The following is a 17,014-nucleotide window of genomic DNA, read 5'->3' as shown; positions in this document are numbered from 1 at the left end:
GTCAGCTCAAGAATGTTCTGTTTTGTTTCATTATCCAGTGCTGAGGACACAGCTCAAGAGCTTGTACTTGCTAGGCAAGCACTCTTCCACTGAGCTAACTCCCCAGCCTCATTACCAGAGCAAAATCTCAAAGAGTATTATTACATCAGAATAGCTCCCAAGGTATTGTTTTTATGCTTACCTGCAATGATTCTGTAATACCTCTTTTTCAACTCTGGAAAACTCTTCTGTGTTACATTCAACATGCTCAATTTTACATCTCAAAGCTTGGTATTTGGCAAGAGATGGCAGGTTGGGTTTGGACAGATGAGTTTCACAGACATTAACCATGTCTCTTATTAGCTGTGGATAGAAATAATACACAAATGTTACATATCAGAATTAATATTTCTATTATATTAGAAGTTTCTTAAAGAGATTGGAAAAAGTCAGTTTCGCCCCAAAGTTCCCAGTATTTCTGCTACTAGTATATTAAAGTTAATGAAAGCTGGTTGGGAGTTCCAGCTACTTGGGAAGCTGAGGCAGGTGGATCACATTTCAGTCTATGAGTTCAAGGCCAGCATTAGTGAAATCTTGTCTCAAAAAAACTAATAAAATAAAGAAAATTCTGTTTGGGGATACTTCTACATAAATCCCAAAGGAAATACTTCAGATAGGACGATGTGAACTGTAGTTGAAAGTGCAAGGTACTATGCATTTGTGCGTGTGCACGTGCGCATGCGTGCATGCTTGTGTGTGTGTGTGCGTGTGTGTGTATGTGTGCGTGTGTGTGTATGTGTGCTGGTACTAGGGCTTAAACCCAGGGCCTAAGCACTGTCCTTTAGCATTTTTTAATTTTAAAATTTTAAATTTTTATAATAAAGGTACAGGGTTACAACTACATAAGTCAGGTAAAAAGTACATTTCCTTCCTTCCTTCCTTCCTTCCTTCCTTCCTTCCTTCCTTCCTTCTTTCCTTCTTTCCTTCCTTCCTTCCCTCCTTCCTTTCTTTTTTGAGGAGCTAAACATGAGGCTTACAGTGAGTCTGGATGTTACATTTCTTTTTGGACAATATTACCCCTTTCCTTCAATATTACCTCTTTCCTTGCACTCTCCCAGTTTTTCTCCCATCCTCACCCACAAGTTGTATAGTTCATTTTCAACAATGAGTACCACTGTTGGATTTGTTCACCCTTTGCCCCTCTATTTCTGTGCCTCACTTACCCTCCCAAAGACAGATAAATGAACAAACAACACAAAAAGAAAACAACAACAACAACAAAGAAAAAAATCTCATGTTTCCATTTCCTGGAGTTCATTTCGATAAATCTTATTTTAAATGATCAGTGCACATAGGCATTGCAACTTTGTGCTCCCCCCTTCAAGAATATCCTCCTTCGGTCTCACTGTGTATCTGGAATACTGCATCATGCCCTTACGTATTTCAGATCTAGCTTCTGCATATGAAAGAAAACATGCATCGTTTGTCTTTCTGGATCCTCTTCCAGTCTGTTGGCTGTCTTTCTAGTTTAGTAACTCTGTCTTTTGTTGTACAGAAACTTTTTTTTAAAATTTAATTTAATTTTATTTGTGAACATACTGTACAGAGGAGTTACAATTACATGGGCAGGATAATGCGTACATTTCTTACCAAGCATTGCAGCCTCCTCCTTTACCCTTCACATCCCTTCCCAGCCTCCCTCCTCCCCCGCCAATCCCAATCCTTCTCCTTCCCTCCCCTCCCCCCCCCCCACACCAACATTGTAAAGCTCGTTTTGGACATGACAACTTGTACTTCTCATTGTTGCAACAGGTCCACCTGTATCCTTAAACAACTGATTTTTCCCCATCTCCTCCACAAGTTATACTGACATCAAATATAGTGAAAGCAGGGGTTATACTGTGGGGGAGGGGCATACAAAGCAACAAAGAGATAATCTTATAAATGCGTTAGAAACACATGCATGAAAGAAAAAAACATTAAAATACACATCTAAGGGTTCATTTTCCTGACATCACATTATCTGACCTTTTCTACTTGACTCATACATATACTAGATATTACAAACAAGGGAAACCATGGGACCTATGTTTCTTTGGGCCTGGCTTACTTCACTTAATATAATTTTTTCCAAGTTTTTCCATTTCCTAACAAATGGGGCAATGTCATTCTTTCTGATGGAGGCATAGAATTCCATTGTGTATATATACCACATTTTCTTGATCCATTCATCTACTGAGGGGCATCTGGGTTGGTTCCATATCTTAGCTATGGTAAATAATGCTGCAATAAACTGTTGTACAGAAACTTTTTAGTTTGACATAATACCATTTGTCAAGTGTCTCTCCATCTACTGTGCCCCAGGGACTCTTTTCAAAAAGTTTCTGCCTATGTCCATGTGTTCTAGTGCTTCTCCTATTCCCTCTTGCAGTAATTTCAGTTTCACGTCTGACATTGAGGTCTTTCATCCACTTTGAGTTGATATTTGTGCATGGTGACAAACAGGGATCCACTTTTATTTTTCTGCATATAGAGTTGGTGCTCTACCACTTGAGCCACAACTCCATTTCTGGCTTTTTGGCAGTTAATTGGAGATAAAAGTTGCTGGGATTTGCCTGTCCAGGCTGGCTTCAAACCATAATACTCAGATCTAAGCCTCCTCAGTAGCTAGGCATGAAACACTGGTGCCTATCTTGGCATTGTCAATTTACAATGAATATACAGACATGTAAAGAAGATGGACCCTAGGCCAGCATTAGATGCTCATGCCTATAACCTTAGATAATCAGAAAGCTGGGATCTGAGAATGATGGCTTGAAGCCAGCCCAGGCAGACAATCTGATGACCCTTTTCTCCAATTAGCCAGCTAAAGAAGAAAAAAACCAAACCAAAACAAAACAAAATCAGAAGTGGTGGTATATCTGAAGTGGTAGAGTATCAGCCATTACCAAGAAAAACTAAGCAACAGTGTGAAGCTTTGAGTTCAGGCCTGTATTAAAGATAGATAGATAGACAGACAGACAGACAGACAGACAGGTAGGTAGGTAGATAGATAGATAGATAGATAGATAGATAGATAGATAGATAGATGCTGGCCTTTGATGATAATATTAACAAACTGTCATAGAATAGACTAGGCCAACAGCTACCGCACATCTAGATCTCATAAATGTCATTTAATAAGAAGTAAAATTTATATTCTGTACTGACTTCTACTTGTCTTGCACCCATAAGTTACAAAGCATATTCAAATAATCTTGTAAAGTGTGAAATGTCCTTACTTTTGCAGTTTCTTATTTCTGCTGAACTAAGAATCCTAATTCAGAATTGGGGAAATAATTTTCATAGTGCAGAAATTCTGAAACATTTCTGTATTTGTATCACTATGCAATATATTCACAACTTGTGAAAAGGTCCAGAGCATTCCAGAACAGTTCAACCAACTTCTTTCCTTCCTTCCCTCCCTCCCTCGTTCCCTCTTTCCTTTCTCCCTCCCTCCCTCTCTCTTTTTCTCTCTCTCTTTCTTTCTTTCTTTCCTTCCTGTCTTTTTTTCTTTCTTGCCTTGCGCTTGCTAGGTGCTTTAGTGATGGAGTCATTCTTCCAGACTATTTTTGTTTAGGTCATTTTTTTAGGATCTCATTTTTTTTTTTCTGTTCAGTACCAGCCTGGATCATAATCCTCCTATTTATGGCCTCCAATATACCTGGGATCACAAGCATGAACTACCATACTTGATTTGTTCATTAAATGGTTGTCCCACCTACTTTTTGCCTGGCTGGGCTTCAACTGTTATCCTCCTAATTTCTGTCTCCTGAGTAGGTGGAGATTATAGGCATAAACCGATAAGTCAACAATTTATTTTCAGTATAATTAATCATATTTTTATTTATTATTATTTTTATTTATTATTATTTTTTGTCGGTCATGGGGCTTGAACTCTTGGCCTGGGCACTGTCCCTCAGCTCTTCAGCTAAAGGTGAGTGCTCTGCCACTTGAGCCACAGTGCTACTTCTGGTTTTCCGGAGGTTTATTGGAAATGAGTCTCAGGGACTTCCCTACCTGGGATGGCTTTGAACCATGATCCTTAGATCTCAGCCTCCTGAGTAGCTGGAATTACAGGTGTGAGCCAATGGCGCCTGGCTCATCACCATATTTTTAAAAACAAACCCTCCCAATGTATTTTAAGCTGTTTTTATGTGACAGGTTTACCTGGCAGAGATCTTCTTTCTTAGCTAACAGTCTTAGGTTCACTTCAGTTTCTGGCTGTCTGTGTGGGATCAATCTGTAGAACTCAGCCATCATCTTTTGCAGCTCTTCTGCTGTTTCGCCTTTCTTCAGGGCTGTTCTTATGAGAAGAAGTATCCCCTCTGCTTTGCTTACCTTCAAACAGAAAATCAATATGCTTATTAATATCACCTCTTGATAATTACCAAAAAGTATCAAAGAAGCTAGGCACTGTGGCTCATGATTGTAATCCTAGCTATTCTGGAGGCCAGGATCTGAGGATCATGTTTCAAAGCCAGCCTGGGCAGAAAGTACAAGAGACTCATATCCAATTAACTAGCAAAACGCTGGAAGCAGAACTGTGTGTGACTCAAGTGACAGAGCAACTAATTTTGAGCAAAAAAGTTCAGGGATAGAGCCCAACCCCTGAGTCCAAGTCCAAAGATTGGCACAAAAAAATGTACTCAGGACCTCTTAATCTTAGCCTTTTCACTCAAGGTTGGCATTCTACCAATGAACCACAGTTCCACTTCTGGCTTTTTACTAATTAACTGAACATAAGAATCTTATGGACTTTTTTGTCTGGGCTGGCTGTGAACATCGATCCTCAGAGCTCAGCCTTCTGAGTAGCTAGGACTACAGGAGTGACCCACCAGTGCCTGGCTTAGTTTACAATTAGATATATAGTCCAGAAGAACATTTTCTGGTAAGCTGGGAGAATGTCTTCCTTTTGAGAGAAGTGAAAGGCTGTTAGAAAGTAGATCAGGGTCTGGGCATATAAGTGGGGAACAAGATTGTCCCTCAGGCCTGCAAACTAGCCCTAAGGCTATTCAGACAGAAATAGCTAATTTCCTGGGACACCCACACAATCTTTTAAAATAAAATGAACAAAAATGTAGTGATACTTGGATTGGAGAATGACAATAAGTCAATTTTATTTTGTAGAAAATCTAGTGATTATCTTCACTTGCTTTTGATTAAGTTAAACATGCATTTTTCCTCTTTATTAAGATTAAGTGATAACATAGATTTCACAAATTTCACAGTACTGTGGGATAGTGATACTTAAAGTAACAAACACATTTTAACTTTCACCAGGCATACTGTCATTGTCATGGTATATAAACCTTATGGTACACCATAGCTATTTTTTCCAAATTGGGTGATATGTACATTTTTTCCTTTTGCTCTCATTCCCTCCCTCCCATTGCTGCCCTAGAGCTGCTTAGTTTACTTTCACCAATGTCCAGTGCAGCTGACGGGCCCCTCTGTTGTATTTTTTTTTACCTGTTTTCCTCTGATTCTGTGCCCGCCTCTAGCTTCCCTCAAATGTGCACATGTATATACCATATGTGAGGTCAAGAACATGGAGTCATCTAAAAATGATGTGACAAATTAAGAGGTCCTTTGTTTCTTGAGTCTTGTTTGTCCTATCTCCTTGCATTTTGAATTTAACATCTGCCATGTGCCATTTGTCTCTCTGATCTTGCTTACCTTGCTCCACAGATTTGATATAGTTCCATCCATTTCCCTGCAAATGCCTTTATTTTGACCTTTCTAATAAGTGCACAATATTCCATTGTACACAGGTACCACGATTTATGGATCCATTCATCTGTAGTGGGGCATCTGGGTTTTTTCCATATCTTGGCTACTGTGAACAGTGCAGCAATGAACATGGAGGCACAGGTGTCCTTGTATCCTGGTTCCTGTTGCTCAGGGTAGATGCCTAGGAGTGGTATGTCTGAGTTGTAGGGAATGTCTATACTTAGTTTTTTGCGGAATCTCCAGCTTGCTGTCCAGAGTGGTTGTTTTAGTATAAATTCCCACCAGCAGTGCAGTGGGTTCCTCTTTCTCCACATCCCCACCAGCATTTGTCATCTGAATTCAGAATATAGGCTACTCTCACAGGGGTAGGGTATCTCAGGATTGTTTTTATTTGCATTTCCTTTACGGCTAGGGATGATGGACATTTCTTCATTTGTTTCTTTGCCATTTTTATTTCTTTTTCTGAGAAGTCTCCCTTGCCCATTTAGTAATTGGTTTGTTAGATTTTGGGAGCGATTAGTTTTTAAGCTCCCTGTATATAATGGATAGTAGGGCTTTGGTATATTGCTGGTAAATATCTTCACTTTCTAGTTTGGTAACTATGTCCTTAGTGGAGCAAAAACTTTTTATTTTAAGGTAATCCCATTTGTCAAGTGTCTCCAAACTGTTATGAGATTGGACTCTGGTCAGGAAGTTCCTGCCCGTGCCTGTAAGTTCTAGTGTCTCTCCTACTCTGTCCTACAGTAGTTTCAGAGTTTCAGGTTTGATGTTGAGGTCTTTAATCTATTTTGAGTTGATGTTAGTGCATAGAGACAAGCTAGGGTCTGCTTTTAGTTCTCTGCATGGGAATTCCCAGTTTTCTCAGCACCAGCTATGTTTTTTCCACTGTATGTCTTTGGCTCCTTTGCCAAATATCATCTGACTATGTGATTTTATTTCTGGATCTTCTAATCTATTCCATTGGTCTTTGGATCTATTTTTGTGCCAATACCAAACTGTTTTTGTTATTATGGTTCTATAGTAGAGTTTGAAATCTGGTATTGTGATACCTCCTGCATTGTTTCTTTTGCCTAGAAGTGCTTTGGCTACTCTAGGTCTTTTGTTGCTCCATATGAATTTTTGGATTTGTTTGCTCTATTTCAGTAAAGAACATCATTGGGGTTTTGATGGTAATTGTGTTGAATTTGTATATCATTTTTGGCAGTATGGCCATTTTCACAATATTGATTCCACCTATCCATGAACATGGAAGGTCTTTCTATTTCCTGTGTCCTCTTTGGTTTCTTTCTTTAGGCTTTTATAGTTTTCACTAACTAGGTCCTTTACATCTTTGGTTAGGTTAATCCCTAGATGTTTTATTCTTTTTGAGATTATTTCAAATGGGGTTGTTTTCCTAATTTCCCTTTCTGCTTGTACAATCTTGGTCTACAGAAAGGCAACTAACTGATTTTGTGGGCTAATGTTATATCCTGCTACATTGCCAAAGTGGTTAATAAGTTCTAGGAGTTTGGGAGTGGAGTTTTTAGGGTCATTTGGGTATGAGATCATGTCATCTGCAAATAGGGATAGTTTAATTTCTTCCTTGCCTATGTGGATCACTTTAATGTCCCTTTCTTGCCTTATTGCTCTGGCTAAGGATTCCAGAACTATATTGAAGAGGAGTGGATAGAGTGGGCATCTTTGCAGGGTTCCTGATTTTAGGGGAATTGGTTTTAGTTTTTCCCCATCACAATGATATTGGCTGTTGGTCTGTTGTGTATAGCTTTTATTGTTTTAAAGAATGTTCCTTCTATTCCAATTTTTTCCAGAACTTTTTTTTTTTTTTTTTTGGGTCCGGTCGTGGGGCCTGAACTCTGGGCCTGGGCGCTGTCCCTCAGCTCTTCAGCTCTAGGCTAGTGCTCTACCACTTGAGCCACAGAGCCACTTCCAGCTTTTTTCTTTTTTGCTTATGTGGTGCTGAGGAATCGAACCCAGGGCCTCATGCGTGCAAGGCAAGAGCTCTACCACTGAGCCACCTTCCCAGCCCTTTCCAGAACTTTTAACATGAATGGGTGTTGTATTTTGTCAAAAGCCTTTCTGCATCAATAGAGGTAACCATGTGTTTCTTGACCTTGGATCTGTTGATGTGATGGATTATAGTTATTGATTTATGTATGTTAAATCAGCCCTGCATCTCTGGGATGAAGCCTATTTGGTCATAATGTATGATTTTTTAAAATATGTTCCTGGATTTTGTTGGCTAAAATTTTATTGAGAAGCATTGTGTCAGTGTTCATCAGAGATTGGTCTGTAGTTCTCTTTTTTTGTTGGATTCTTGCTTGGTTTTGGGATGAGTGTGATATTGGCTTCATAGAGTGAGTTTGGGATTGTTCTCTCTGCTTCTATTTCATGGAAAGCTTGAGGAGTAGGGGTATTTATTCTTCTTTAAAAGTCTTACAGAATTCTGTGGTGAATCTGTCTAGGCCTAGGCTTTTCCTTATTGGAAGACTTCTGATTGCTTCCTCTATCTTGATGTATGTTATTGGCTTATTAAATTGATTTACATCTTCTTGGTTCAGTTTGGGCAATTTGTATTTCTCTAGCAATACATCCATTTCTGCTAGGTTTTCCTTCTTGAGTGAGTAGAGATTCTGGAAATAGTTCTTTATGATCATTTGGATGTGTTGGATGCTTGTTGTAATTTTTCCTGTGGCACTGGGTCTCCTCTCTTCCTTTTAATCTTACAAAAGGCCTTTCAATTTTATTTTTCAAAAACCCAGCTTTTTCTTTTATTAATTTTACTTATAGTTTTCTTAATCTCTATCTCATTAATTTCAGCTATTTTGGTTATCTTGCTCCATCTAGTAATTTTGGGTTCAACTTTTGCTTTTTTAAATTTTAGTTGCATCATGAGATTATTTACATGAGCTGCCTGTTTTCTTGATGTATTCACTGAGAGCAATAAATCTGGCCCTCAGGACTCCTATCACTGTGTCCCATAGTTTTCATTATGATGTGTATTTGTTTTCATTGAATTGTTGAAACTTTTTGATTTTTCTTTCATTTTTTCCTGTAACCCAGGTGTTATTCAGAAGTGTGCTGTTCAATTTCCATGTATTTGAGTAATTTCTACAGTATGCTTTGTTTTGAGAACTAGCTTGATTCAACTATGGTTGGAGAGAATACAAGGGATTGTGTTCATCCTCTTGTATTTGCTTAAATTTTTTTATGTGAACTATGATATGATCTATTTTGGAGAAAGTTCCATGGGCTGCAGAGAAGAATGTGTATTGAGTTTTTGTTGAGTAGAAAACTCTGTAGATGTTTGTTAAATCAATTTGGGATATTGTATCATTGAGTTCAGAGGCTTCTTTGCTAATCTTCAGGTTGATAGACTTATCCGTTGGTGAGAGTGGAGAATTAAAGTCTCCTAGTATTATTGTATTTGGGTTATTTTTTTTCTGTAAGTCTGAGCGTATTTACTTAACATATACTCACCAATGTTTGGTGAGTATAAATTGATGATGGTGATATCCTCTTCTTGGATTGTTCCCTGTATTAAAATGTAATGACCTTCTTTGTCTTTTTGTACTGATTGTAATGAGAAGCTTATTTTGTCAGATATCAAGATGGCAGCCCCTGCCTTCTTCCTGAGTGCATCCACATGAAAGGTCTTCATCCCTTCAGAGTTTGTTTTTAATCTTTGGCTTTAAGATGGGTCTCTTAGAGACAACAAATGGATGGATCTTTTTTTCTGATCCAATTTGTTCTTTTTCTTTGATTGGTGGATTGAGCCCATTAATGTTTATGGTTGCATTGTATTGCCTATCATTTTCTTGCTTTCCAAAGTTTTTCTTCTTTTCTTTCCTCCCGTGCTTACTAAATTGATCTCCAAGTGATATCTGTCTGATATGGTTCCCCAATCTCAATTGTTTTTTTCGGACTGTATTCCTTCTCTTAATATTTTTTGCTGGCTTATTGTTTATGAATTCATTTAGTTTTTCTTTACAATCAAAAATTTTAGTGTCTCCGTCGAATGTAAATGTTAGCTTCACTGGATATACCAGTTGGGTTGGCAGTTCTTTGTTCTCAGGGCTTGGATGGTACTTTTCCAGGCTCTCCTTGCATTGAGAGTTTGTGTGGAGAGATCGTAGTGATTCTGATTTTCTTTCCATTGTAGTATAGCTCCTTCTTTGATTTTGCCACATGTAAGATCATCTCTTTGTTACTAAGTCTAATGTTTTTACTATGATGTGTCTAGAAGTGGGATCCTGTTTGGTAGGTGTTCTGTATGCTTCTGATATAGGTGAGATTTTCTCTTTTAAGATTGGGGAAAATGCCGGGTGCTGGTGGCTCATGCCTGTATTCCTAGCTACTCAGGAGGCTGAGATCTGAGGATCGCAGTTCAAAGCCAGCCTGGGCAGGAAAGTCTGTGAGAATCTTATCTCCAATAAACCACTAGAAAACCGGAAGTGGTGCTATGGCTCAAGCGGTAGAGCGCTCGCTTTGAGCTGAAGAGCTGAGGGACAGCGCCCAGGCCGCAAGTTCAAGCCCCATGACTGACAAAAAAAAAAGATTGGGGAAATTTTCTGTAATAATCTTACTGAATAAGTGTTGCATCCCTCTATTCTGGTATTCCTCTCCTTCACTGATCCCAATTACATGAAGATTAAATTTCTTGGCATTGTCTGTGTGTTCTTGGACTTTGGTAAATTCTGAGTGTTTTTTCCCCAAATCTGTGACTTTTTTTCTCCAGCTGCTGCATTTTGTCTTTGGTTCCTGATATTCTATTTTCCATCTCATTTATTCTGTTAACTATGGCTTCCATTGTGGAAATTGAACCATTGATGGTTTCTATATCAGTTCTCAAAGTGTTAGTTTCATCTTTTAATGAGCTATGTAATGAGCTATGTAGCATGTCTACTCTTGACTGCATCTGTTTTTTAGGTCTTGAATTTCTTTTGCTATTTCCTCTTTGTGTTCTTTGAATTGCTGGTCTGTTTCTCACCTTATTTTGTTGGCCCATTCCTTCATCACCTCTTTAATGGATTGTTTGTCCTCCATTTCTTCTTCACTCATGCTAGAGTTCGTTCCTGAGCTGCCACTGGCTTTTGGGATAGGTTTGCTGTCTTGTCTGTTGATGAATCTTGTAATTTTTCACTGTGATTTTCACATGAGGATTCAGGGATTATCAGAGTCGAATCCTGAGCTCTGGCTGTTTTTGGTTAATAGGTGGCAGCCTTTGCTTGGTTCTGGGTTGGTTCCACGGTCAGTTGTTGATGTATGCTCTCAGCCCTAGGCTGGCTGAGAGGAACTTTGCCCAGTCTCGGTTCCCTGGCTTGGCAAGTTCTGTCAGGGGGAAGGGGCTGTCCTCCAGCTGCTAGCCTCTGCCGGACCCCACACCCCTCTGTCTCCAGCTTGGCAAGTTCTGTCGTAGGGGTTTGTCCTCCGGATGCTAGCCATCACTAGACCTGTGCACTTTGGTTTCCCAGCAGGAGAGCCTTCCACCCACTGCTGCCCTGTGTGGGAAGTCCCGGTAGCCAGAACTGTAGGCAGGACAGGATCCTAGTGGCTGTCAAATGGGTCCCTGTGGCCTCCCACTTTATGTTAGTAGGTGGAGGTGGGGGTGGGGGATGGTTCTGTCCTCTTTTCCCCCTTAAAGTGTAGTGTTCCTTCTTGGGTTAGGGTCCAGTTCAAGTCCCGTGGGTCATCACCAGTGTTGGCCTTTCATGGGGTGGTCCTTGGTGGGGTACTCACTGATTCTGGGACTGGTTGTGGGCTGTCCAGTGGTGCTGTGGGAGCTCTCCAGATCTGGGTGCTGCTGTGATGTCTCTCTGGTCTCAGCCTGTTTCCGCTGTCCAGGTTCTGAACTGTGGAAGTTTTCTGTGTCTGGGTTCTGCAGTCTGCTGCTGGTCCTGAGATCCTAGGCCCCTGCAGGGCTACTTTTGTGGCTTGGCTCAGCTGGGCCTCACTCTGGCAAGAGGGGAGGAGTCTTTGCAATTTTCCTTCTTGTGTATGAAGTCTACGAGCATTTTTTTCTTTTCTCCTTTGGTTCCTAAGGTTCTCTCTTGTCCAGTTTTTCATTGTTGTCGGTCTTTTGAGGGTTTTGCATGTTGGGATTCTCCTTTCTTCCCAGTTGGAATGAGTTAGGATGACACCCTATTGTTTCAGCACCATCTTAGAGTCTCCCAAAGATGCATTTTTTTTTTTTTTTGGTTGGTTGTGGGGCCTGAACTCTGAGCCTAGGCGCTGTCCCTGAGCTCTTCAGCTCAAGGTAGTGCTCTACCACTGGAGCCATAGCACCATTTCTGTTTTTTTCTGCTTATGGGGTACTGAGGAATTGAACCCAGGGCCTCATGCACCAAACATGCTTTTTTTTTTTTTTTTTTGGTCGGTCGTGGGGCTTGAACTCTGGGCTTGCAAGCATGCATGTTTTTTAAACAAACATATTTTTATTTCTTCCTATTCTTCCTCCTTCTTTTTTCTGGTATTGGGGCTTGAACTGATTATTTCACTGCTGTCCTTTAACTTTTTGCTCAAAGCTCATGCTCTACCACTTGAGCTGCAGCTCTACTTCTGGCTTTTTGGTGGTTAATTGGAGATGAGAGTCTCACAGACTTTTATACTCGGGCTGGTTTCAAACTTTGATCCTCATATCTCAGTCTTCTGAGTAGCTAGGATTACAGGTGTGAGCCATCAGTGATCAGTTTGTTAATTTTTTTTTTTTTTTTGGTTCCGGTTGTGGGGCCTGAACTCTGGGCCTGGGCGTTGTCCCTCAGCTCTTCAGCTGAAGGCTAGCGCTTTACCACTTGAGCCACAGCGCCACTTCTGGCTTTTTTTCTTTTTTTTCTTATGTGGTGCTGAGGAATTGAACCCAGGGCCTCATGCATGCAAGGCAAGCGCTCTACCACTGAGCCACCTTCCCAGCCCCCAGTTTTTTAATTTTTTGTTTCTACAGTTAAACAATTCCTCATCAGGTAACATTCAGTTTTCACCCAAACCCCACAAGCACATTGTACTCATGTTCTTGATTACTACAGTAGATTAAGATGACTGTATATATTTTTTAAACAATCCTTTCATCAAGGGATGAGGTCTACCTCTCTTCTCTATAATCTTGCTGTCCTGCTTTGGAAAATGACTTCTGGGATAATGATATGAATAATTTTATATTTTTGGTGCCAGTCATGAGGCTTGAACTCAGGTCCCTGAGCTTTTTTTGCTCAAAGCTAGCACTCTACCACTTCAGCTACAGCTCCACTTCTGGTTTCTTGGTGCTTAATTGAAGATAAGAGTCTCATAGACTTTCCTGCCAGGGGTGCTTCAAACTGCAACCCTCAGCTGGGTGCTGGTGGCTCATACCTGTAATCCTAGCTACTCAGGAGGCTGAGATCTGAGGATCATGGTTCAAAGCCAGCCTGGGCAGAAAAGTCCGTGAGACTCTGATATCCAATAAACCACTACAAAACCGGAAGTGGTGCTGTGCTCAAGAGGTAGGGCGCTTCCCTTGAGCTGAAGAGCTGAAGAGCTGAAGAGCACAGGGACAGGGCGCAGGCCCAGAGTTCAAGCCCCACGACTGACAAAACAAAAAACAAACAAAACAAAACAAAACAAAAAAAAACAACTACAACCCTCATATCTCAGCCTCCTGAGTAGCCTAGGATTACAGGCTTAAGCTACTGGATGCTAGCTATTTTTGAAGCAGATTATAAAAGTCTTGCAGTTTCTGCCTGGGCCACATGAGTCTCTGGGAAATGGGGCTGCCATGAGAGATATCACCATGAGACCGCTATGCTTCAGAGACTGCATGCTTGTTTCACAGTCCTCACTTCAACCTTACACATGACAGCCCTAGACAGAAAGCTTGCACTCTATGGATCAGTTTACCTGTAAGCCAAGTCAGCCTGTGTAACTTTGGTTCTCTCAATATTCTTCGGCAGGAACTACAGACAGTCTAAGCAGCACCTAAGTGTGAGTGTTAGTACTTAACCCAGCAGAGGATCAGGTTTCAACCAACACATAACTTACATCATTGAGGCTGATCATGTTCACTGGCCTGAGAATTGTATGCTCCAAGTGGCCCAGAGTTTCTGCCCAAAGTACCTCCACCAAGTCGCTCACCTCCTGGCTCAGAGTGTTTGAACTGATGACTTCCTCCAAAAGCAACTATAATAGCAAAATACAAAGAATCACCAACTGAAAGTTTCATCATGATCCACTTTGCTTAAAAGTAACACAGAGAGGCTTCATAGTAGAGTGCTTGCCTAGTATTATATGAGGCCCTGAGCTCCAAATAAGCCAACCAACCTAATACATGCCCACAAAGAGAAAATAGGAGAAGAAATCATTTTTTGTTTATGTGGCGGTCCTAGAACTTGAACTCAGGGCTGGAACATTATCCCTTAGCTTTTGTTGCTCAAGGCTAGCACTCTACCACTTGAGCCGCACCTCTACTTCCAGATTTTTGTTTAGAGATTAGAAATCTCATGAACTTTCCTGCTCAGGCTGGCTTCAAATTGCAATTCTCAGATCTTAGCCTCCTGACTACCTTGGATTGAAGGAGTGAGCTACTACCTCTAGACTAAGAAACAATTTGCCATCTAGGAGAGCCACCCTCAGCCCGGAACTATGAAGTAGTAGTGGCTTTCATGTTCTGGAAGTGTGAACCTGAGTGTGGCAATGTTGAAATGGTAGAACCTTGAACAGATGCTATTCTTCAGGGAGGGACTGTTTTCTTCCTTCCACCCCTTCCTTCCTTCCTTTAACCAGTCCTGGGGCTTGAACTCACTCTTTTTTTTTTTGTAGTTTATTCAAAATAAGAGTCTGAGGGACTTTCCAGCCATGGCTGGCTTTGAACCGCAACTTTCAGATCTCAGCCTCTGGAGTAGTTAGGATTACAAAAATGTGGTATAACCAAGAAGGCCTTGCTAGGATTCCATTGTCATCCAGTCATCAGGATCATGAGCTAAATCAACTTCTTTTTTCACCTACAAAGTATTCAGACTCAAGTACCTTGTGATGGCAACACAAAAGGACTCAAATTTGAGGTAATTTACAATCAGATCCCCTCTCCACCAGGCTTCTCTTTCCTCCTGAAACTTTGTTTTGTCCCCACCCCAATCTTGTTCCTCCTATTAATTTTCCTCTGTCTTTTCCTTCACCCTATTGGTGGCATTAATGGCATTTGACCTATTAATGGCATTTGTGTGTGTGTGTGTGTGTGTGTGTGTGTGTGTGTGTGTGTGTGTGTGTGTGTGTGTGTGTGTGTGTGTGTGTGTGTGTGTGTGTGTATGCCTGTACTGAGGCTTGAACTCAGGACCTGGTTGCTATCCCTTAGCTTTCTTGCTCAAGGTTGATGTTCTTGAGCCACAGCTCCATTTCCAACTTTTTGCTGGTTAATTGGAGAAAAAAGTCTCTCCTGCCCAAGCTGGCTTTGAACCTTGGTCCTCAAATCCCAGGTTACTGAGAGGCTAGTATTACAAGCATGACTCACCAGCACGTGGCCTGTCACTGGCATTAAACATGAGCAGACAGGATGAGGGATCCTTGATATTTGTCCCAGAGTTTAAAGATGACATAAGCAATAGATCTGTGGTTTGTCCTATGCCAACCATCTCACTCTGTTCTAAACTTTAACTCAGTGATTTATTCATAATAAAGAAATATTCCAGTCAGGTGCTGGTGGCTCATGCCTGTAATCCTACCTACTGAGAAGGCTGAGATCTGAGGATCATGGTTCAAAGCCAGCCAGGGCAGGAAAGTCTGTGAAACTCTTGTCTCCAGTAAACTACCAGAAAACCTGAAGTGGTGCTGTGGCTCAAGTGGTAGAGTGCTGACACTGAGCTGAAGAGCTGAGGGACAGTGCTCAGGCCCAGAGTTTAAGCCCCATGACTGACAAAAAAAAAAAAAAAAAGAACAAGGAAAGAACCATTCTAAGTACAAATATTCAGTCAATAACACAAAGTAACATATGTCAATCAGTCTTACTGCTTGCACTTTTTCAGATGCTAACTGGATGGCCTCTGGGGTAAAATGTTCTCTGAGCAGAAATCCTTGTTTCTTCAGGTCTTCAATGTAACTTTCATAATACTCACTTGCCTCCTCAGAGGTTTCCTTTACAGTGCACTGTCTTCTAGTCTGTGGATTACAGAATACAGAAAAGCTGTAGAAACTTAACACACCTTTCCTTCCTTCTTTCCTTCCTTCGTTCCTTCGTTCCTTCCTTCCCTTTTTTTTGTGCATGTGTCAGTACTGGGGCCTCTACTCAGGGCCTTTTGTGCTCCCTTAGCTTTTTCCCTCAATGCTGGCTCTCTACAACTTGAGCCTGTGCTCCACTTCCTCCCTCATTCAAGACTGCCTTCACAGGTTGCATTTTCTATTCTTAGAAATCCTTGCCCCAGTGATGGCCAATAATCCTAACACACAATATAGAAATGATAGGAACCTGTTCCCTGGTTAGGGGTGCTGGTATCCTTTTGGCTGTAGCTCAGGTCCAACACTGGAGTGCTCAGTATTATGGAAAGTCACACTACAAATGGCAGTGATAAGTCACTCTCCCCTCAGACTCGTGGCCTCAAAGTGCCTCTGGAACTTGCAAAAATAAAATGTACTTGATGATATAGGCAGGAATTTTTTTTTGGTGCTGGTCCTAGAGTTTGAACTCAGGGCCTTGTGCTCTCTTAGTTTTTCATTTCAAGCTGGTGTTCTACCACTTGAGTCATACCTCTACTTCTGGATAATTGGAAATAAGAATATCACAGACTCTTCTGTCTCAGTTGGCTTCAAAGTGTATGCAATCCTCAGCTCCCAGCCTCCTGAGCAGCTAGTATTACAAGGTGTGAGCCACCAGTGCCCTATACTGTGAGCAGTTTTAAGGCCACTGGTTATAAGCTGGGTGGACAAATCCATGGGAATCAATGCACAAAGCCTCACCTGCAGGCCACCTGCCAGGAGGAAGTGTGCAACAATCATAAAAGGACTGTGCTCTGAATCCTGAGAGCAGCACAGCTCCACCACCACGACTTCCTGGCCTCCATCAGGCTCCACCTGAAAAAAGAGTGTGCTCTCAGAAGCTGCAACAAGCCACATAACACACCCTAGATGCTGACTCAAATTCAAACGTAATTCATAAAACATTTCTGATTGGTAGAAACCAACACATGGGATATTTAGGATATGAGTCACGTTTCAAAACAATCACAAAATGATTATTCAGGAAAAGCACTCATGAGTCACTTTAACACCTAGGTGTGGTAGAATATAGCTGTAATCCCAGAACTAGTAA

At 41.1% G+C, this 17,014-nt stretch overlaps 1 protein-coding gene across 1 annotated transcript in view; it reads right to left on the bottom strand.

Annotated features, from left to right (window-relative positions):
* Positions 1 to 17,014, bottom strand: part of Parp4 (poly(ADP-ribose) polymerase family member 4) — a 106,393-nt gene that overhangs the window by 74,342 nt on the left and 15,037 nt on the right. The window contains exons 6-10 of the mRNA XM_070003142.1: positions 16,663 to 16,776; positions 15,718 to 15,867; positions 13,759 to 13,896; positions 4,189 to 4,359; positions 182 to 342 (exon numbers count right to left, since the gene is read on the bottom strand). Coding sequence (XP_069859243.1) covers positions 182 to 342; positions 4,189 to 4,359; positions 13,759 to 13,896; positions 15,718 to 15,867; positions 16,663 to 16,776 — 734 coding nt within the window. The remainder of the gene's footprint in view (positions 1 to 181; positions 343 to 4,188; positions 4,360 to 13,758; positions 13,897 to 15,717; positions 15,868 to 16,662; positions 16,777 to 17,014) is intronic.

This window comes from Dipodomys merriami, unplaced genomic scaffold, assembly GCF_024711535.1.
Source record: "Dipodomys merriami isolate MVZ:Mamm:240054 unplaced genomic scaffold, mDipMer1.0.p SCAF_6, whole genome shotgun sequence".
In the NCBI taxonomy this organism is placed as follows: Eukaryota; Metazoa; Chordata; class Mammalia; order Rodentia; family Heteromyidae; genus Dipodomys; species Dipodomys merriami.
The sequence above is the reverse complement of the archived record's forward strand: the minus strand, read 5'-3'. Positions and strand labels throughout refer to the sequence as shown.